This window comes from Rhinolophus ferrumequinum, chromosome 21 (assembly GCF_004115265.2).
Source record: "Rhinolophus ferrumequinum isolate MPI-CBG mRhiFer1 chromosome 21, mRhiFer1_v1.p, whole genome shotgun sequence".
Classification (NCBI taxonomy): Eukaryota; Metazoa; Chordata; class Mammalia; order Chiroptera; family Rhinolophidae; genus Rhinolophus; species Rhinolophus ferrumequinum.
Genome location: NC_046304.1, coordinates 50,306,679 through 50,329,653, shown reverse-complemented (window position 1 = coordinate 50,329,653; position 22,975 = coordinate 50,306,679). Strand labels below are relative to the sequence as shown.

Genomic DNA, 22,975 nt, shown 5'->3' with positions numbered 1-22,975 from the left:
GGAACTTGGAGGATTCTAAGCAAATCACTCCCCCATCTGTGACATAAGGATGTTGAATCAAATTGTCATATGTGTTTTGACTCAGTTCTTTTCTAGTTAATACGTTATCACAGGAACCCCTCCCCTAGGAATCTTACAACTCAGTTCATCATTTCTATGACAAAGAAGTGGTTAGGTTAAAATTACTTTTTAAATGAAGGCTATGGTGTGGTCAGTTAGCTCAGTTGGTTATCTCTTGGTGCTGATAACACCAAGGTTTCCGGTTCGATCCCGCATGGGCCACTGCACCCTCCTTAAAAAAAATGGGGCGGGGGGTGATAAATAAACGAAGGCTATAAGACAGTTCATTTGCCATTTACAAATGATGGAAAGATTTTTTTAGTTTCAGTAGTCAACTGAATATCTTGTTTCATTTTAGGATCAATGTGGAGTTAAAATGTAGGTTTTTTGAAATGTAGATTTAGATTCAGAATTTTTGTATTTTTTTTTTCTCAGTGAAGACATGGGAGGTGGTTTCAGCTATTTGCAATACCTTACAGATATGTTTCCAGCATAGTTTTTAGTCCCAACATGAAAAAGTCAAACTGGATCTAAATATTAGTTTTTCTCTTCTAACAGTGGCTTCTTTTGACTGGACTGTAATTGTTAAGAGCAGTTTTAGGTTCACAGTAAAATGGAGTGGAAGGTACAGAGATTTCCCAAACACCCCCGTACTCCCACATTCGAAGAGATGGTGGTTTCTTGACCTGCTTGATTAAACACATGCAAATGAGGAACTAGTGGAGAGCACCCGAGGTGTGGAAGTAGCAATATGCTTCTTACTAACTTGTAGTTCATCATGTTTTCCTTATATTTTATACTGACCCCAGTGGAAGTCAGACTGTGCAGGACGAGGAATGCAAGCAGTGAATCATTGGGTGATGGCCAAGAGTTCACCTTGGCCACTTAGCATTCTGTTGGGGGCCTTGTCTGAGCACCACTGGTCATGGCACATGCTCACGAGGTGGCCGCTGGGGTGCTCCCACACCACTCCCTTTTATCCGGTAAAAAGTGTAAAGAGTTCTTGTATTTATTGTTTTAGAAATAAAATTCCAAAGAGATGTCATTAACCATATCAACACAGACACCTTCACCAAGGAGGTTCAAGAATCCAGTCTGTAAGATGTGTCTCTAGTTTCAAGATGTTGTGAGTCTGTGATGGAAAACACTACGGTCCTTTCAGAAACCCTTTCACTGCGCGGTGGGAGTGGGCTTCTGTGGGGCCAGTGTCATTTGAATATGTCCTCCTTCCTCAAAGCTTTCTCCCTATCCACCTTTTTTCTGTAATGAAGTAACAGTACAGCAGGTTCTGGAATGACATCTTTTCATTATATAACATTGATGAGATGCCAGAGGAATTTAACTCTTGCTTGTATCAGTTAGCTTATAGGAAACTCGTTTCTTTGTTAAGCCCTGTCACTTTGATTCGCAGAACCTATGGGCGACTTACAGGCTTCCTAGAAGCTGAGTGCTGCCACCTGCTGGGTTGTTTTTCAAGAAGTGTTTCGTTTCTTTAGTTTTAAGACTGACAGGAGGAGAGATGTTCTTTCATTTAACAAATCCTAGTGTCTGCAGCGGCTGGGCACTGGTGTGGACTTGAGGACCCAGCACTGCGCAGGACAGGCAGAGCCTTCCCTGAGCTGATGTCCTGGCCAGACAGCGCTGTGAGAGTGGGCCACCCCACCAGTCAGGCTCGTGCTGTTTGTGTGGGCCAATGTCACCTGGAGCATTTACCTTTGACCAGGTGATGAGAAGCTTTTTCTGTGGGGGTGGGTGCCTGGGCCTCTTTTATTTATTATCTCAGCATGTTCTTTTGTTCTGAGACCTTTCCCACGAGTAGAAGTAAAATCCCTGAATGGAAAACATGACTTTAAACTGTTCCCAGGTACAGGAGAATTTTGAAAGTATATCCAATCCCTCCCCTCATCACCTTATTTCTTATCCCACTTTTTGTAATCTAAATGTCACACAAGATTTTAATTCTCTTTTTTACTTTTGCTTGAAAAGTTAATTCAGGCCCTGTTTCATTGGTACCATGCGGGGCACGTCATAGGTTTGGACTTCTCTCTCTTTATTTTACAAATGTCTTCAGAATTGGATTGATGGACAGGGTTTACTGTCTGGCGAGGACTCGTCATGGTGTCACTGGTAGTCAGCAGTCCTGGTGGAGCGATCTCGGGGTGCTCAGCGACCGTCCTAAGTCTGCAGCCAGGGGCTCGTGCTGTGCTGCTCCTGGGCCCCTCTGGCTGTGAGGCGTGTTGCCAGAACACACGTGTTCTCAAGACGCCTCCTTGATGGGCAGGTGGCCGCGGTAGCCAGGACGGCACCCTCTGACCCCTTCACGTTCTGTCCCCCCACTGTACCCCTAGGTTTGGAAATGATGTGCAGCACTTCAAGGTGCTCCGAGACGGAGCTGGGAAGTATTTCCTCTGGGTGGTGAAGTTCAACTCTTTGAATGAGCTGGTGGATTATCACAGATCGACGTCGGTCTCCAGAAACCAGCAGATATTCCTCCGGGACATAGAGCAGGTGCCACAGGTAAGCCTCCTAAGAGGGACGGGCGTCGTTTTCGCGATAAAGAAGAGCTCCTCAGGCAAGCAGGTGCCTCGTCAGAGGGCTTCTCCCGGGGCCTGGACGCTCATTATTCAGTGTCACCCCTCATTCATGGTGCAGATTTGAAGTCTGAAATGGAATAGTCTTGCCTTTTCCACAGACTGCCTTTCCAAGGAGGTTGTGTACCGCCTGTGTCTCTAGGAAAGAAGGTCTCTAACACTCAAATAATCTTTCCCGTGAAGCAAATTGCGAGGAAAATCGTACTTGTGAGGGAGTGAGGTCTCCACTCGCTCCTGTATTCCTGCCCCTGAAATCCTGCGCAGGCCCTGGTGAGCACCAGCTTATGTTGTCCACGCTCTTAGCCTTTGACTCTAGAAAACCTTAAGGATTTTTGAAGTGATGAAGTGGTAGGAACTGAAGCACTGTGAAGTCCTGGGAGTGTAAACAAAACCTGGTGTCTGTTTCCGAAGTCCTTTCTCCTTAAAGCAGCACTTTCTGCTCTCTGCATAATAACCCGGCCCAGCGGGCCCCCTCCGCGAGATCCACCCTCATAACTTTTGCGCACTGTGAAGGATTGCACCACCCCCACGTAGAGTAAGCCTAGAACGTGTAAGAATAAAGGGGGAGAGGGGCAAAGTGGGGGGGATTACTTCAGGCAGTGTGACAAAGTCGGCCACATCTGTTACCCGCTGTGACCAGTCGCTCTGAGCGCCGGCCACAGTCAGAATGCAATGTGTGTTTTTCCTGCCCCTTCTCTGCAGCAACCGACGTACGTCCAAGCCCTCTTTGACTTTGATCCCCAGGAAGACGGAGAGCTGGGGTTCCGTCGGGGAGACTTTATCCACGTCATGGATAACTCAGACCCCAACTGGTGGAAAGGGGCTTGCCACGGGCAGACCGGCATGTTCCCCCGCAATTATGTCACCCCTGTGAACCGGAACGTCTAGGAACCAAGAGGAGATTATTTAAAGGAAATGAAAATTTTAACACACGTACAAAAGAATTCAACCACGAGCTGCGTCTCACAGCAGCCTGTGAGGGAGCTCAGAACACCTGGCTGGGTCACCTCGTGATCCTTTCACTTTGGAACTTCGGGGGTGGGTGGGAGGGGGAGTTGGATATAACAATGCCAAACACCTATAAATTAAGAAAAAGAGTTTTTATTACAAATTTTCACCACTGCTCCTATTTCTCTTCCTTTGTCCTTTTTTTCCATCTCTCTTCTGTCCATCAGTGCATGACGTTTAATGCCAGATATAGTCCTAGCTGATGCCAATAATAAAATAAAAGAAACCAAGTGGGCTGGTATTTTCTCTATGCAAAACGTCTGTTTTAGTCAGAATGACTGAACAGCTATTGCTGGGTTCTTCATATACACACACACAAGGGGGACAGGAAGCCCTTGCTCTGGCTTCTGCCAGAGGAGGGGAGGGCGAGTCAGAATTTGCCTTCCAGCCCCCAAGCCCCGGTATACTTGGTCAGAGTTGGAAACAGTGGGGGTGAAAGGGTGGAGCGTTGCCCCTCATGACTTCCTGACAAAGACTGAAAACCTGTGTCTCTCTTTTCCACATTGTTTTCCCTTCCGAATGGTATTACTGAGCATGTTGTTTTTTCATAGTGCCTTTTTTCTTATTTCAAGGGTTGCTTATGAGTGGTGTTTTCTATTTGTTTTGTTTTAAAATAAGTTAAAGACAGTCCAGAGCTTTTCAGCCGGTTTGTCTCCTACTCTGTGTAAATATTTTCCTTCGGGGGGAGGGGAGAACAGGGTAGAGAAGAGGAGACAAGTAGAAGTAGGGGGGTGTGGGCATTCTGCCTGTTCTAAGCCAGAAGTTGTTAAGGTTCAGCTTTAATATTCATGAGCCCTCAGAATTTAAGAGCAGAAGCTGCGGTATCTGGAGTCGTGGCCTCGGATACAGTGTGGCCAGCTGCCGGGGAAGGCGAGGTGACAGCTCTTCCCACCTCGCACTGGATCTGAAAAAGGGGATCAGCAGCCTTGACTTTGTCGTCTCAGGTGTTGTCTGCCCCCCTCCTTAACTCTAGAGACCCCCCAGATGCAAACCCCTGGGACCAGCAAATTTCAAACACAGGAAAGGAATTTAAACTGTCACTCTCTTAACTGTACCAGGATATACTGTATTCCTGCACTGGGGTAGAAAGTGAGTCTTCATTTTTCTTGCTCTGAAAACCAGGGGTATCTGTTCATGCCTTTCACCTTTTGTGTTCCCACCTAACCTGCCCAGGTGAGCCTTGGGGCAGCGTTCAAGAAGCAGCTGGGTGGTTTTCTTATCTCCATTCACAGCGGGCTGTGTTTATAGCTGCTCCACTCCACCCCCGAAAAGGAAATGTCTCTGTGAAGCAGGGCAAGCTGGGAAGGAAGATTGGAATTATAGGAAGGCCGAGTCCACTGAGAGCTCTGTCTGTCTGCTATCAGCTTCTTGTCCCTCGGAATGATGTGCCTGTGAACTCGCCACAACACACACGGGGCCGCAGAGTGGGTGACGGCCTTGGGCTCTGGAGTGGTCGTCGGAGTCGGCCCTGGACACTGGTTCTGGAGCCGGGCTTGGCCCGGAGCACGCGGAGGCCCAGGAGTGGCTGCTCTTCTGGATGGAGCATGAGCCGCTCCTGCTCCCTCTCTGATAGCTTCTCCTTTTCTTGCTGATACAAGGAACCTGGCATCCTACACCTGGACCCTCTGATTGTTTTATTTTGGAATTGGTGTATATCATGAAGCCTTGCTGAACTAAGTTTTGTGTGTATATATTTAAAAAAAAATCAGTGTTTAAAAAGACCTATGTACTTAATCCTTTAACTGCGAATAGCATTTGGTAGGTAGTGATTAACTGTGAATAATAAACATACAGTGACTTCTTCACTCTGTATCTTTTCTTTTTTAACCCCCTTCGTCTTACTTAAAAACCTAGGGCAGCCAGTTAGCTCAGTTGGTAAGAGCACAATGCTTGTAACTCAGGGTTGCTCAGGATTGCCAGATCGATCCCCCACATGGGCCACTGCGAGCTGTGCCCTCCACAACTAGATTGAAATAACTGCTTGACTTGGAGCTAATGGGTCCTGAAAAAACACACTTAAGTAAAAAGTTAAAACAACTAAAAACTAGGTCAGGTGTTAGGTCAGGGAGTCAGGATGCTTGTCTCCTTATTTCCAACTCACCCAGCTGCTTGGGGGGTGCATGGGTCTCACTGGGCCCTTGGAGAAGTGATGCCCTCACTTGGTTGTTAATCTGAATCCAGGGAGCTTGTCCACAGTGCAGATTCCCAGGCCCCACCCTCCAAGATTGTGGTTGGGGGGCACAACAGGCGTGCTTGGTGTTTCCAGTGGAAACCATAGACCACACTTGGGAAACTCGGGTCTAGACCCAGAGCTCTGTGAGGACAACGCATGGCTGGCTGGCTTGGTTCTCATCCCTTCATCCCTTTTCTCTGACGTACCAAGTAGCTAAAACATACTTGTCTGCTCAGGAGGCTGCTTTCAGCGTGAGACTAAGCCTGCTTAACCACACACAGCACCAGCAGCTACACAAAACCAAATAAGATTAGACAGTGAACAGAAAAGAAACGGAACCCAAGGAATTTCCACTTGTATTCTTGATCTAATTCCTAAATAGAGCCCAGCATGTGACCTCAGTTGTGGCTACTTAGCTCGGGCAGAGGAGTTTTCAGTTCTCCTTTGTCTGACCATGTATGAGAAGGAACTCCCAGCACTGTCCTGCGGGAGGGTGGGTTGCTGGTCGCACAGTCCACCTTGGCTAGCTACTCTGAAGATGAGCAGAAGTTTCCAAAATGGGGTCATTTAAGTGAAAACTGAAGGCAGTGACTGCCAGCCTCATTGAGGCTTTTTGTGCTGTTTGACTCAAGGCGTCAGAATGATGCATGGGACAATTGCTGCTTTTGTGCAATCTTGTTACAGGTTTGGTGATTGTGTGCCACTCCGACCATGGATGTGTAATTCCTGGGAAGGCATCTGGTTGGGAAGACAGCCGTGGAAAAGCTCGGCTGCATTTGATGACAGAAAGCCATGGTGGGTGACTGGCCATGAGGCCTCGGCTTACTGACCTCTCTGCAGAGGCCTTGTCGCCCCTGGAGCTTGGGTGCGCCCTCCTGGCTCATACTTTGCATCCTGGGAGTTTGTACCAGGCTCATTTTCAAACATGAGTGTAAAGGGGATGGTGGGGACGGCGCCTATGAAGCGTTCGGGGGTTAGCTCTGCAGCGCCAGGATTGCTGAGGTGAAGCCGGGGAGAGGCGACAGGCACAAGTGGTCCATTTTTCTTGGACTTGCCCCGTTGACCTGCTTAAGGTCGGTGACCTTCAAGTCGGAGCATCTTGCTTCCCTGGCGTGCCTGGCTGCGTAGGAAAAATGAAAGTGGACTTGTGTTTGGGCGCCTTGGAAGTACTTCTAACTCCTAAGACACGATTAACACGCAGTGCAAATTCCACAGATGTGGGCCCTGTTTACACTGACGAACAAGAAGAGGTGGTACACAGGTGTGGGTGTGTGTTCATCTGGGGGCTTCTTAAACGTGGGCCTGGGGTTACAGTCCCCTCACTCCACCAGAGTCCTGAGGCGAGCGAGCGAGGTGCTCACTAGCGGGGTGGCTGGCACCAGCATCCTTAGGTTAGTGTCACTGTTAGGGAAGTAAGTACCGTTGTGTGTGCCAGCAGCGCTGACACAAATACCGGGTTGTAGTGTTGGTGAACCCGGTGGTACTCAGAGCGGTCCAAACTCAGCTTTTAAAACTCATGGACTTAGTTTGAAAGGTGTACTGTGTCCCGTTGAAGAGGATAATACTGAGAGTCTTCTCAGGACTGGGTCCTGGTCCGTCCAGTAAGCAACACTGGTGTCGGGTCTCCAAGGGCAGTCTTATTTTTTAATACAGGCACACCTCGGAGATACTGCGGGTTCGGCTCCCGGACACACAGGAAAGTGAGTGGTAATCTTTTTGCTGGGGGAGGGTCTTGCCTTCCAATTTATAAAAATGCAGCATCTGTGAAGCACTAAAAAGCCAAATGCAATAAAACGAGGTCTGCCTGTATTCTGACCCCTTGTCAGAATCATGGTTTAGAAAGCAGTCATTGCAGCTATCCTCAGTCTGAATAGTCACTTTAACAGGGCTCCTGCCTCCCTCCAGAATCACTGTTGCGTCCGTCATGAGTGCTACGAGCTTGTGGAAGTGCCCTCACGTCTGAAGTGTGAGGACTGGCCCTGCTCTCGCTCTTGCCCTCATCCTGTCCTGTGCTAGGGAATCAGAGGGCAGGGAGCACCCCCCCTTTCTATTTACCCCCTTTAAGCGGGTTAATCACAGCTGGAAGCGTCATGTACGGTGAACTGCGTTCCTGGGGCACGAGGTGTACTGACTGGAGGCCCCTCTACGTGCTCTACTAGAGACTTGGGGGGGCAGCAATTACATCCCCCCTAGACTTCAGCTGCCCCTTTCTGCACCCTCATGCCGGCATCATTGCTCAGTCACCCTGAAATTGGAAAGTACCCCACTCCAGGCTTCTGTACATGGTACTGGCACGTTCTCCAGCTGTGGTCAGTGTATCGATGTGCAAGCGGATGGATGAGACGATGCCACACGGTGGGGAAGCGGGCAGATGGGACTCAAACCAGGTCTTGGGGAGACTTTTGAATAGGCTATGTAGAACCCAGCCCACGCGCAGGTAGTACCATGGTGGTGGAGGGAGGGGTGTGGTGGGAATGAACGTGGCGTCCGGAAACTGGCTACAAGGGAGCCAGGGCAGCCCCCTGCAATGATGAGAGTCCGGGTGGGGTTTGTGGGCCTTTGCGCCCAGGCTGAACAATGTCCACTCTCCCTGCTGACGCAGAGGGTTCCATAGGCCTGGTAGATGAGTGGCGCGATGAAAGGTGAGTTTTAGGAAGAGCTGACTTGTGCTGTTGCAAAGAACAAATCGAGCCTGGGAAGCCTGCTGAGGTGGTGCTAGCTTAGGGGATAAGAAGCAGCGGGAGAACCCTGCTCCTTTCTCTCTGCTCTGGCCAGCCACCTGGACTCTGCCAGCCTCCCGTGGTCCAGGGTGGCTCAGTCTTGGAGTGTGAGTGACATGTGCCCCTTCTGGGCTTGGCTGACCCGCATGCCTCTCCACTTTCATCCCCTGCTGCTGGCTGGATGCAGGGGAGCCCGCGGAGGTCTCTGTCAGCTTACCTGCTACACTTGACATAGTGAGTCCTTTCTCTCACTGCTCCGCTGACTTGGGGCTCTTGGTTACAGCCCTACCCCACCCTGACTATCTGGAGGCCACACTGGGGAATAGTGAGGAAGGAAGGAGCTTGAGAGGCCCAGCTGAAAATGGTAAGTTTCAGGGCCCTGCCCAAGGGGAGGAAGTAAAATTGCTCATCATGATCTAAAATATAAGGAAACAGACACGAGACCAACAGTCTTCTAGCAGACTGGGCAAGCTCTTGGGGTCAAGCTCGCCCCAAGGTCCTCGCTGCCCGGAAGCGTCGGTTCTGCCCATTCTCTCTTATTATTCTGACCTTTGTGTCCTTGTTCAGTCACGAGGCAAGTGTTTGTTGAGATCGTCACGTTGTGCATTCAGGCCTCTGCTCAAATACGAGCCCTCACTCGGAGAAGCCCTCCCGAAACGTGATTCGCAATCACCTGCCTCAGCACTTTCTGTTCCTGCGCTGTTTTTCTGTATAGCCCTCAGCGCTACCCCACGGGTTCTTACTGAGTACGTGCGTCCTGCCCATCTCCCCTACCAGACTGGAAGCTCCTGGGGCAGGAACCCACTCCCTGCTGGCATCCCACGCCACTAGAAGAGCGCCTGAAACATCCTGGGTGCTTATTCATTACCTGACGTAAGAACAGTAATGTTCCAGACGCTCCCCGAAGAAGGCCGATGGTGCTAGCATCCCCAACCTTGCCGTCTGCAGGGGAAGGCAGCCAAAGAATGACTCACTGGGAGGATGGGCATGATTAAGGGGACTAGGGAAGTGTAGGAGTTTGGGGGACATACAGCAGCGGCTCCCACCTGTCTTGAGGTCAGGGAAGACCAGACAGTTTCACAGAACAGGATGGTCGCTCTAGAGAGAGGAAGGAATGGATTCCAGGGAGGGAGGCCATGGGCAGGAGCACTGCCAGTTCCAGAAAGAGCTGAGTGTGGAGAGGAAAGGAGACCAGGACCCAAGGAAGAGCTGGCACAGAGCGGTGCAGAGGCCAGATGAAACTGGACCATAGGAAGGAGCTGGAAATGGGGAGCCCTAGGGATTTGGAGTTTGGGGGTCTTTTTAAAGGATAGCTTTACTGAGATACAATTCACTTGTCATACAAATCACCCATTTAAAGCATATCATTCAGTGGTGGTTGGTGTTATTCACAGAATTATGCAATCCATTTTGGAACATTTTCATCACCCCAGAAAGAAACCAGTCACTTCCCATTTTCTTCCAACTCCTCCCAGCCCCTGGAAACCACTAATCTACTTTCTGTCTCGATAGATTTGTCTGTTCTGGACACTTGATATAAATGGAATCGTACAGTACGTGGTCTTGTGCATCTGGCTTCTTTTGCTCAGCATCATGTTTTCAGGGTCCAGGCATGTATGTGATGGCACGTGTCAGGACTTCACTCCTCGTTGTGGCTGAATACTAGTCTGTGATAATGACACACCACATTTTGTTTATCCGTTCAAACAGTGATGGACATTTGGGTTGTGTCCACTCTGGCTATTGTGAAGCCCGCTGCTGTGAACATTCACGGGCAAAGTGCTGTGAGGACAGACGCTGGAGGACTTTCAGCAGAGGAACAGACACGTTCCCATTTTGCTAGAACAGCGGGGAAAGGGAGCAATGTAAGAGACAGTTGCAGTTATCCAAGAGAAGCTGCTTGATTTGAGCCATATTTAGGAGGACAGATGGAAAGACAGAGGTAAAGGAGGGATAGCGATGACCCTTAGGACCCTTGCTTGGGCAGTGGGGGACTTGGGGTTGCTGTTGATTGAAACAGGGAACCCTGGAGATGGGAGAGCACGGGGTGGGGAGAAAGATTGGACAGGTTGAATTTGAGGTGTCTGTGGACAGGCAACTAGGAGCAGCAGAATGTGTCACCTGTAGCTCAGGAGACAAATCTGAGCAGGGGACCCAGGATCAAGGGTTGTGGGCGTGGGGGTGGCTCTGAGCCACAGCCCTGAGTGAGACGTCACGCTCTTCACTCTCCATGAGGGAAGAGGGCAGAATGCAGGGCTGAGCCCTGAGGAAGGCCAGGCCCTGAGGAGGGGACAAAGGAAGGAGAGGGAGCAGCAAAGGAGATGCAGAAGAGGCCAGAGGCAAACCCGGGCTGCCTGGTGCTGGGGCAGCTGTGTGTCCAGGGACGCTGCTACAAGGACACACTCCCTGTGGCCCTCCTCGTCCAGGCCCCTGTCCTCCACCCTGTCTCTTGCCCAACCGGTCCAGATTGACCCCACACTGCCCTATCTCGCCTTCTCTCATCTGCTGAGAAACCCTGCCCAGCTTCCAGGTTGTTGAGAGGACAAAGTGCAGACAGACAGCTGACCCTCTGGAGTGGCGTGATGTAGGAGGAAGAGTTGGATTGGAGTCACAAGACCCGGGGCTTTATTTCAAGCTGTGTAACCTTGGGCAGGGCCTTGAACCTCTGCTCTCTTTTTCTGTTTTTTCTTTCTTTCTTTTTTTTTATTTTTAAAAAGAAAGCCTATGTCACCAGGTTGGTGGAGGAGCCAACGAGATTCTATACGTAGGTGCTTTGTAAATTATTAAGTGTATTGGGACCGGGACCAATTGTGATCTTGGCATTCAAGGCCTTTTATAGTTTGAGCTTGGTCCAATTCTCCAACCCTTTGGCCCCCCGAGTACCTTCTGGTGTTCCTAGCTTTAGCCTTTGTAATCTAAGGGCAAGGTTTCTCTTCCTCGCTGCTTGTGTGTTTATCCCCAACCTGATATGAGAACTGACACTACACATCCACGTTCTCTGAGAAACCTTTCCTGACCAGCTCCCAGACTCAGAACCCCAAATGCCTGCCCCCTCCTCCATTTTACGTGTCGCTGGTCTGTGCCCAACTGAGAGCTACTTGCTGTCCTGTGCCCCCTCACACCCCATCCCATCATACCTCCCCCAAGCCCGGTGCCCTGCTTCAGTAGCTGTGGTTTATCCTATCTGTAGCCAGAAGCAGGAGCTCAGTGGTTAGGACCCCAGATGGGGGTGGCCTCAGATAGGTCGCCTCCTGTGCTTTGAGAGTCACCAGGTAGGTAATCTTAAACCTAAGTCTCAGGTCAAGAAACGAAGACTGATTAAAAAAAGAAAAAAGCCACCTGATACTAGGGGTAAAATTACACAGGATATTGTGGGTTCATCAATGCTATCTCTCACACCTGGGTATTCGTTCCGACTCCAGCCCACACCTGGGCAGCCTCATGCACACCACTCAGTGGGGACAAAGAAATTCATCTCTACTTTCATTCTTTGATATTTGAATCTTTGATCCATGTGAAGCCTATCCTGGTCATCAGTGTGTGGTGGGATCCATCTCTTTTTTCCAGATGCCTACCCAGTTGTCCAGACAGTACTTATTAAAAGGTCCGTTGACAGCTCTCAGATTTGAGGGGATGTATTCTATCCACTGAGTTGCCATGTGGAGAGGTCCTATTTCTGAGCTTTCTGTTCTGTTGCTCTGTGTGCCATGGGCCCATGCTCAGGACACTGGACTATTCCCGAGGCTTCACCGCAGGTTGAGCTACCAGAGCGGGCCACTCCCCTACTGCTCTCCCTTCTCCAGTTCTCTTGGCTCTTCTTGCTTGTTTATGTTTTCAGTGTAAACTGTAGAATCAGCTTGTCTAGTTCCAGGGGGGGAAAAAGCCCCCGGGTGTTTTTATTTGGATCACGTTAAATTTATAAACTACGTTCAGAAGAACTGACATCTTTATGACGCTGCGTCCTCCTACCCATGGACACGGCTATCTTTCCAGTTTCAGGTCCTTTGGAAATGTTTCAGTTTTCCTCCCAGAGGGGCACATGTCCTGTAATGTTTATTCCCAGATATTTTACCTGTTTTATTGATATTTTTAAAAAGACTATCTCTTCCATCAGATCATCAAACTGGTGATTTGTTTGCATAGGGGAAGTTACTGATTTCTCGCTACAAATTTTGATCTCACTTCCCTACTGAGCCATCCGACTGCTTGAAGTGGTTTGGCACCTGATCTTGTATGGACAAAACTGTATCTAAATCTCATGTTTAAACCCCACAATTAGGCAAGCTCCGAGAAGATTCTTCCACTGCTTCTAGATTTCTGTGCTCTGGAGCCAGGCAGACAAAATTACTTTAATGAGCAAATGACTGCGGGCGAGGGAGGGAGGTGCTGTCTTAGATGAGATGCCTGATGATTCCTATAATGAAATCTGCTTAAATCTGTTCAAAAATCTTATTTGGACAAAATTCAAAACACTTTGTTCTGAATAAAGTGTTTTGCAAACACTTTCTGACCATAAAGTTGCTCTTTCAAACGCTTTTACAGCCTGAGGAAAGTAACCGTGGGGAGAGATTACTTTTCTCAGAACAAATGTCACATCTGTCAGGATGGCTATTATAAAGAAAGGAAAAAAAAAGGCAATAGCAGCAAGTGCTGACGAGGAAGTGGAGAAATTGGCACCCTGGCACATAAATTGGGATATAAATTGACGCGGCCACTGTGGAAAACAGTATGGGGGTGTCCCTCAAAAAATTAAAAATAGAGCTACCAATGACCCCGCAATCCCACTTCTCGGTATTTATCCGAAATAATTGAAATCGGTCCCGAAGAGATATTAACATTCCTGTGTTTATTGCAGCGTTATTCGCAATAGCCAAGATGTGGAAACAACCTAAATGTACATCAACAGATGAATGGATAAAGAAGATGTGATACACAGACACATGCTTACACATACAATGGAACACTGTTCAGCCTCAAGAATGAAGGAAATTCTGCAACATGGGACAACGTGGATGAACCGTGAAGAAATAAGCCAGTCGTAGAAGGACAAATACGGTATGATTCCACTTACATGAGATATCTAGAGTAGTCAAACTCATAGAACCAAAGAGTGGAAGGATGGTTGCCAGGGGCTGGGGGCAAAGGGGAATGAGGAATTATGAATCAATGGGCATAAGGTTTCCGTTGAGCAAGATGAATGAGTTCTAGAGATCTGCTGTATAACACTATACTTACAGTGAGCAGAATGTATTGTACACGTGAAAATTTAAGAGTCTAGATCTCATGCTAAGTATTCTTACCACAATAAAAACTTTTTAAAGATAGAAAGAAACGTTGGCTAGACTGGTTGGTTCTGGAACCTCATGGAAGAGAGGAAAGTAGGAAATACGCATGTAAGGAGAAAAAAATACTCTTTGCCAAGCTCCCCAAGGATTCTAATGCAGGAAGAGCCCTGCTCTAGCCCATCCTCCTCCTCTTATAGGACGGATGAGGGGACAGATACCGGAGGCGTTAACGTGGGTCTTCCCCACGCCCCGAGAGCTTCACCTCTCCTGTGCACAGTCACCTTGTTTTCAGTGCTGGTGAACCCCAGACCAGTGAGAATGCTGTCTTCCTGCTCTCCATCTGGACCCCCCCCCACCCCCCGCCAAGAGTTGAAAACAAGGGAGCAAATGCATATTAAAAAACATTAATAACTGTTTTTCCTCCAAATCCTTGCTGCCCTTCTTGGCCTGGAGAGCTGGTCTGAACACAAGAAAAAGATGGCTGAATTTCTCCCCTTCCGCTCTCTACTCTTAGACTCCCAAGGCAGCCAGATACGGCAGGAAAAGCTTTAAAACGTGTCTCAGTCAGCTCAGGCTGCTATAACAAAATACCATAGGTGGAGGAGTTCAATATCAATCTGCCAGCAGATTTGGTTCTTGGTGAAGGCTCCCTTCCTGGCTTGAGATGACTGCGCCCTTGCTGTGTCCTCACAAGACATAGATAGAAAGAGCTCTGGTTAGAAAGTCACTAATCCATCATGAGGACCCCACCCTCATGACCTCATCTAAACCTAGTTACCTCCCAAAGGACCCCCTTCTAATACCATCACACTGGGGGTCAGGCTTCAGTATATGAATTTGAGGGTGGCACAACTGGATGACAAAGTTCGTAGTCCTAACACCAGACCCTACTAGTTGTGTCACCTTGGACAAGTTACCCAACATTCTGAGCTTGTTTCCTCATCAGTATGATGGGGTACAATGTCTGCCTTCCAGGGTTTTGGGGGGAATTGACTAATATATAAAATTATCAAGCACAGTGCGGGAAGTATGGTACTTGATCAATGTGTATTTCTTTTCATCCATCTGTCGGTGGCAAAGAGGCTGGTTGTCCACCATTTTCTCCTCTCCTTTTTCTTTTCCTCTGTAATAATAGAATGCTCAATTTTTAGCTTGTACATGGCTACCCAGAATAAAGACCATTAGTCTCAGCCACTCGCGCATTTAGGTGTGGCCATGTGACTAAGTTCTAGCCAATAGGATCCAAGCAAAAGTCTCATGTGGCTTGTAACCGCCCCAGAACGCTTTTCTCCTCCAACCTGTTGTTGGAATTCCAGCTGCTGGTTTGGGTCTGACAGTGAGGACCACTCACTGGTGGCCTAGGATGGAGGCCTGGTGAACTGGAAGGAGTCTGTACCCCTGGGAAGTTTGTGGAGACAGCTGCCAAACCAGCCCGGGACAGCCTACCCTGGACTTTGATGAATTGAAGCCACTATTATTGTGGGGCTGTCACTTTCCCGGCAGCTGAATCTAATCCCGATACCCCACCATTCGTGCCTGTGTACCAAGTGGCCAGTGCCCACACTCCCTGGCATCTCTTTCTCCAGAATTCAAGGAGCCTCAGAAGCAGATATATCCCCCACTCAAAGGTGAGCAAAGAAAGACATCCAAAGATGCCCCCCCAGTCTTTGTTCAGCTCTTCTCCATGTGTAATTCTCCTCCCTGCCCACGTTTCCCCCGTCTATAAATACCTTCAGAGGAGTGGAGGCAGATAAGGGAAATCATTTCACTCTGAGCCAGAGAGGGGTACTGATTCTCCCACCCCTGCACTCTACAGGACCTACGAAGCATTTAACGTGGGCCTGTGCCAGGTGCTGGGGACAGAGATAAATAAGAAACTTACCAAACCTGCAGGGAGCCGAAGACGTGTGGGTGTGGAGGATGCCCAGCAATGATCCATCCCAGGACGGGGCAGGACAAGGTGCAGAGAGGGGGACCACAGACTTGAATGGGATCAGGAAAGGCTTCAGAGAGACGCAGGGCAAAGAAGGGAACATTACATATGCAAAAGCCCATGGTATCTAAAAAAACCCAGAAAAGAACAAGTATGACGAGGACATTGGAACCCTCATCCATTGCTGGTGCAAATGTAAAATTGCTGTGGAAACTAGTATGATGATGCCTCAAAAAGCTAAACATAGAATTAGCATATAATCCAACAATTCCACTCCTACGTACATATCCAAAAAAAAAGAAAGAAAGAAAATAAGAATTCAAACAGATACTTGCATGCCACTGTTCGTTGCAGCATTATTCACAATAGCCAAAAGGTGGAAACAACCCAAGTGCCCATCAAGAGACGAATGCATAAACGAAAGGTGATCTATACGTGCAAAGGGAATATTATTCAGCCATATAAAAGAATGAAGTTCTGACACGTGCTACAACGTGGATGAACCTTGAGGACATTATGCTAAGTGAAATAAACCAGACACAAAAGGACAGATAGTATATGGTTCCGCTTATGTGAAGGAAGTATTTAAAGTAGGTAAATCGATAGAAACAGAAAGTAGATTAGAGGTTACTAGGGGCCAGGAGGAAGAGAGAATAGGGAATCATTGCTTACTGGGGACAGAGTTTCTGTTTGGAGTAATGAAAAAGTTTTAAACATAGTGGTGATGGCTGCACAACAGTGTAAATGGAATTAATGCCACTGAATTGTGTATTTAAAAATTGTTGAAACGGCAGATTATGGATATGTGTGTGTGTGTTTGTGTGTGTGTATTTATTATTATTATTACACAGAGCACAGGGGCTCCCTCATGTTGAATTCTAGAAGGAGCAAACAAGGCCAAGCCAGGATATTCTAGAGGAGTGGCTGCCACTGAGGCTGGAGGGCCAGAGTGCAGGGGTGCATAGGTTTTTCTGTTGTACTTCTCTCCTAAGCTCAGTACTGTTTGGCATTCCATCATGGTTTCAATTTTACCACTTTATCTTCTTCCACTCCAAGCACCAGATGGCCTAAGTGTGCTCTTAGAAGTGCTGGATGCATAGAGCAGGATGTAACACAGCAAAAGACATGGGTGTTTTTTGAGACATCCATGCTGTGGCGTGTTCCGGGAGTTCTTTCCTTTTTATCACTGAGGGTAGCCCGCTGTGTAGATGTGCTGTCCTGCCTCGTGCTCTGTGGATGGACATCTAAGCTCTGTCCAGTTTGGGCTGCAATGAATATTCTTTTTTCAAAAAAACAAAAAACCTTTTATTTATTGATTCAAGTGTGTTTTTCCAGGACCCATCAGCTCCAAGTCAAGTAGTTGTTTCAATCTACTTGTGGAGGGTGCAGCTCACAGTAGTTCATGTGGGGATTGAACCGGCAACCTTGTAGTTAAGAGCACTGCGCTCTAACCAGTTGAGCTAACCGGCCACCCCAAACATTCTTATTCAAATCTTTTTGTAAGTCCGTTGTCATTTCCTTTGGATAAACACTTAGAAATGGAATTGTTGGGTCATAGGTGTAGAGATGTTTAACTTCAGAAGAAACTGCCTGACCTTTTCCCACGTTTGAACCATTTTACGCCCCCAGCGGCCCTATAGAGAGTTCCAGTTGCTCCAAGGCATTGCTAACATTTGGTGTTATCAGTCTTTTTAATCTGAGCCGTTCTGGTGAACGTGTGCTGGTTTCTCATTGTGGTTTTAATTTGCTCTTCCTTCTGATTAATGATGTTCCCTTGCTTACTGCCCACCTGTATCTTCCTTTGTGTAATGTCTGTGTAATGTCAGAACTCTTGCCTACTCTGTTTATTAGGTTAACATCAGATTTGAGGTTCCCAGAAGTAGGCATCCTTGAGGTTGGTGGGACCAGAAGTCGCGGGGGATGAAGACGTCTGTGGTTGACAGGGGGCACACCAATCCTTCCTTCATGATAGAGCTGTGCATTTCGTGGCAGGTGGAGGCCGCCTTCCCCCAGACACAGCAGGAAACGGCTTCTCAGGTAAGCTCAGAAATGGGTGACGGGTGAGGTGTTATCACCCACAAAGGTGGCTGGTCCAGTCAGAGAAAACCAAATGCCGAAAACCAGAAAGCTGGAAGCCTGGAGACCGCTCCAGCAAACTTGGAAGCCTTTCTCTGCAGGCTGACGTTGCCACTACCAATAACCCCTTGACATTTGACTCTACTAAGAGCAGCAGAAGAAAGTTGAAACGCGTGAGAAATCAGCTCTTGAAAGTTACTGGACAGTTAATCCTCTTTCCTTTTTTTTTTTTCTTGTTTAATTTACTGGTGTTTTAGTCATTTGCTGAGTGAATCTGAAAGAAGGGAAAAAGGAACTGGATAAGAAGTACCTCTATGTTTGGCCCCTGCAGTCTGACAGTACTTCCTCCAGAATCCTCCAACAGTTGTTGGTTTTCCATGATTTTCTCAAACTTTAGTCCCCAAAGTTTAAAAAATAAGGAAATAAGAATGATGGAAACTTAACATCCACACAAAAACCTACACACAGATATTTATAGCAGCTTTATTCATAATTGCTAAAATGTGGAAGCAGCCAACGTGTCCTTCAGTAGGTGAATGGATAAACAAGCCGTGTGACCGATACGTCCAGACAGTGGACTATTACTCAGCACTAAAAAGAAATGTCAAGCCACGAAAATATATGGAGGAGCTTTAGATACATATTACAAAGTAAAAGAAAGCTCCAACAGGGAAGCAGTTCTGATTTGTTCATTGCCACATCCCCAGCATTTAAAACAGTGTCTGGCCATGCCAACGACCCTCAATAAATATTTAGTGGGGAAAAAATGATGGGAAACAGAGGTCCTTCATCTCATCCTGAGTCATAAGACAGGAGAACAAGACAAGGGCAGCCTAGAATGGTCAGCTGAGATGTATATATCCCCAATTCAGTGTCTCTCCAAATGTGGGCCACACACCAAATGCTTAGTCCCAGGCCATAGGCCAGACCTGCTTGATTGGGATAAGCGTCCCATGGAGGGGGTAATCTGCATTTTTAAATAAGCATCCCGGGTGACGCTTTTTTATCAGCTGAAATCGAGAACCCTTGCGATGCTTACTAACAATGCAGATATTTTTTAGACCTGTGGAGGTACACACGCAGCAAGGCTTGGCTACTGTGTGGTTAAACCCCTTCATCTTTATAGATGGTGAGACTGCAGCCCAGAGAAACGGTGCTTTGCCAGAGGGCCACAGCAAGTCACCTCCTGGCTCTCAGACCTCTTCCCGATGGGAGAGCTGACCGACCCACTCAAACAGTAAGAGAGTGTTGGCCTCTGCTGGAAAAGATGATCCACTTAGGCAGCTGAGAAATACCAACTTGATTTGGTAAAGGCCAAGGAGGTATTTACTCCCGCTGAGGAGGCGGGGGAAGTCCAAGGGAGCTTTTAATAGGTCTGTTTAGGGTAAATGTTGATGAAGTCACAGAAGGATTCACTTCCCCAACTTGACGGGAACCGTTATTTTCCTGTTTCTCTTTTCACATGATATGATTTACTTAAAATATTTAACTTCAAATGAAATGACCAGATTTCAAATATGCAAAAACTAGAACCAGAGTGTAAGCCCAGGAAAACTGGCACCTGCCATTAACCTCCTCTCAACTTGGCCACCAATTTGCCATCTGACCTTGGGCGCCCTTGGGCGACCTTGGGCACATCACCAGTTCCCTCTGGGCCCTGGCCCCTGGCCATGAGTCTTTCCAGTTCTCATGGTCTCTGGTTCTCTGATTCTAACTCACTCTACAATTAGCCTGTAGCCAAAAGTCCTGCTGGCTTATTTGTTGAATGACCATTGGGAGGCCTATTCTAAAATGTGGATTCTTTCAGGTCCAGGAGAACAAAGTGGACCCAAAGATTTCTATAGCTGAAGAGATTGTCTGAAGAGAGGTTAGCAGTCAGTCCACAAAACGGATGGAAAATAGAGAGATAACACAAAGGCTGAGGCTTCATGGGAAAATAAGGCAATCTTTAAGCAAGGACACAGAGGAAGGTGTGAAGAGAACAAAGGTAGGCCCCGAAGGGCACGGCGGAGGACACTTTCAAGGACAGGAAGTCAAATTTCTGTATCAGGCTCTGCCCACTGTGGGCCACCTTAATAACATTTTTCACTTTTCCCATGTGGACAATGCTTAAGTGAAAAAAGCGAAGTTAAATTTTTATGTACATAGGAACAACTGATTTTTCAACACAGGTGCAAAAGGCAATTCAGTGGGAAAAGAATAGACTTTTCAATGAAAACAGTGTTCCAGATGCTGGGGCAATTAAATATACAAATGCAAAAAAGAAAATAAAAGGAGAAGAACTTCAATCCATATCTCACGCCATACACAAAAATTAACCCAAAATGGATTAGAGACCTAGATGTAAAACCTAAAACTAAAATTTCTATTAGAAAACATGAGAGGAAAATCTTTATGGCCTTTGGCTAGGCACAGAATTCTTAGTTATGATACCAAATGCATGATCCATAAAAGAAAAAAAATCAATAAATTGCACTTAATTAAAATTAAGAACTTCTGCTCTTTGAAAGACACAAGAGTGAAAGGACAAGCCACATATATAAAAAGGGGCTTATGTCCAGAAAATATAAAGAATTCTCAAAACTCAACAATAAGAAACAAAACAATCCAATTAAAAATGGGCAAAAGATTTGCAGAGGTACTTCACTGAGAAGATATACAGATAACAAGTAAGCACATGAAAAGATGATCAACATTACTCAGTAGGGAAATGCAAATTAAAAGCACAGTGAGAGACCACTACATACCTATTAAAACGGCTAAATTTATAATGAATGACCTTACCAAGGATGTGGAACTAGAGCTGTCATACTGCTGGCGGGAAAGTTAAATAGTACAATCACTTTGGAAAACAGTTTGGCAGTATCTTAAAAAGTTGAATATACACCAACCGTGTGATCCAGACATTGCACTCCTAGGTTTGTACCAAGAGAAATTAACACAGATATCCATACAAAAACTTATATATGAATGTGTATAGCAGTTTCCTTAGTTGCTACTTCCTATAGTTGCTTCCAAACTGGAAGTAACAGGGAAATGGATAAACAAATTGTTGTGTCCAAACAATGGAATACTACTCAACAATAGAAAGGAATCAACTAATGAGACACACAACGTGGACAAACCTTAAGATAGTTATGCTGAGGTAAAGAAGCCAGACAAAAATGATTCCGTTCACATAAAATTCTATAAAATGCAAACTAACCCATAATGAAAGCAGATCAGAAATTGCTTGAGGAAGGGTGAGAGAGAAGAGAGGACTAGAGGGAGGGATTGGAAAAGGGCCTGAGGAAACTTTTGGGGTCATCGATGTACGTGTATGTTCACTATTTTGTGGCGATGTACACTACACGTCAAAACATAAAACCGTTCACTTGGAATGCATGTAGTCAACGGTATGCCAATCATGCCTCAATAAAGCTATTTTAAAAATTGTGATAAGCCTACATTTTGTTGTACCGGAAAGCAAGGAAACGTCATTTGGTCAAAAGGGCACAGGTGCCGACTTGAATAGGACACACTGGCCAAAGATGGGAAAGTGTGAGATTCAATTAGGGTAATGACTACAGTGGATTGAGAGAACAAATATGTTTAAATCTATGTGTTCATAACGATAGATAAAATATGTGTTCATAATGCTAATAATAACAAACCTCATTGATCAATAACCTTTGGAGATACTAGGGAACCGATGAATTGTTTGGAAAACTGTGAAAGGTAAAGAATCACACATCTATCATGCATTTCTTCTATGAATCTCATGTAATCAAGTAGCCAATGAGGGGATGTTTCTCTTCATAGGTATTCCAGCTAATAAATGCTGAAATGGTATCACCATTGTACAACCTCTAATCAATGCAATGATCATGAATAGCTGCAAACATCACAAAACGAGAGACATGCAGGCATTATGATCATTATGATTCTCCTCATGGCAGTACATGATATCACATAAGTGGTCTTGTAAAAAAAAGAAAAAAGAAAAAATCAAACCTGACCTGATTAGACCTTTTAGATCTAACTACCAATATGCAGAGAACACAGGAGGGTAGAGGAAGATGTTAAAACAACGCCATGGGGATGCACCAGCATTATCCAGACCACAGAAAACTCTGCAGGACAAACCACCTAATTTCTTAAACAACAAATAAAGAGAAAGGGGAAAAAATGAAAAGGAAATGAAATTGCAAGCAAAAAAGAGAGGAAGACATTGAAACTAAAGATTTAAAGACTTAAGAAATATATTAACCATTTGCAGTGTATGGTCTGAATCACGATTCAGACAAAACCTTTTAAAAAATGCTAAAAAAAATAAACAAAAATAAATAAAAAATAATTAAAAATTTAAAAATTTTTAAAAATTAAAAAAATGCTATTTATAGCCCAATAAAGAAAATGTAAACGCTAATTCTATAGTTGATATCAGGAAATTGTTGGGATTTGGGGGGGGGGCGGTGATAGTATGGGGGATATATTTTAAAAGGGGAATGCTTGTCTTTTAAAGATACATTCTGAAATGTTTACTGATGAAATAATAGGATGTCTGGTATTCAAAATTACGCTGGAGGGGAGGGGAGGCGTAGGTACAGGTATAGAGGAAACAAGATTGACCATGAATTGGTTAACTGTTGAGGTTGAGTAATGACTATACGGTGTTTCATTAGGCAACTTTCTCTACTTTTGTGTAAGATGAAATGTGTTTAAGTTGTGCGTCAAAATGATTGCACTAGTGTAAAAAATGCAATTTAAAAATTGGGAAGAAAGTCTTGCAAAACGGTGACACCATCTGCGTGAGAGCAGTACGATGAGTCATTTCCCCCTTCATTTCTACATCTTCTGTAATGTGTCTCTATATATTTTATAACGAGAAATTATGCATAATAAAACCTAGAGGGAAACAAAACCTCTGTATTTTTGCCGTCGTCTTCCTGGTCTTAAAAACCCATCTATTCTTTCCCCTATGTGCTCCAGGTTTTTGCAAAGCTACCCTCCTTTTCTTCCAGTTTATGTAATCCAGTTCTGGGACTACGTGGATTTTGAAGAAAGCCGGTCAAGTTCAGCGCTCCCTAACCTTCCACTCGTCCGCAGGCTGATCCGTGCCACAAGCCACTGGGCGCGGAGACCTCGAA

The 22,975-nt window shown here is 46.2% G+C and overlaps 1 protein-coding gene across 1 annotated transcript in view; it reads left to right on the top strand.

Annotated features, from left to right (window-relative positions):
* GRB2 (growth factor receptor bound protein 2) overlaps window positions 1-3,889 on the top strand; it is a 59,780-nt gene extending 55,891 nt beyond the window's left edge. The window contains exons 5-6 of the mRNA XM_033090291.1: window positions 2,409-2,577; window positions 3,354-3,889. Coding sequence (XP_032946182.1) covers window positions 2,409-2,577; window positions 3,354-3,539 — 355 coding nt within the window. The 3' untranslated portion in view covers window positions 3,540-3,889. The remainder of the gene's footprint in view (window positions 1-2,408; window positions 2,578-3,353) is intronic.
* Window positions 3,890-22,975: the final 19,086 nt, after the last annotated feature.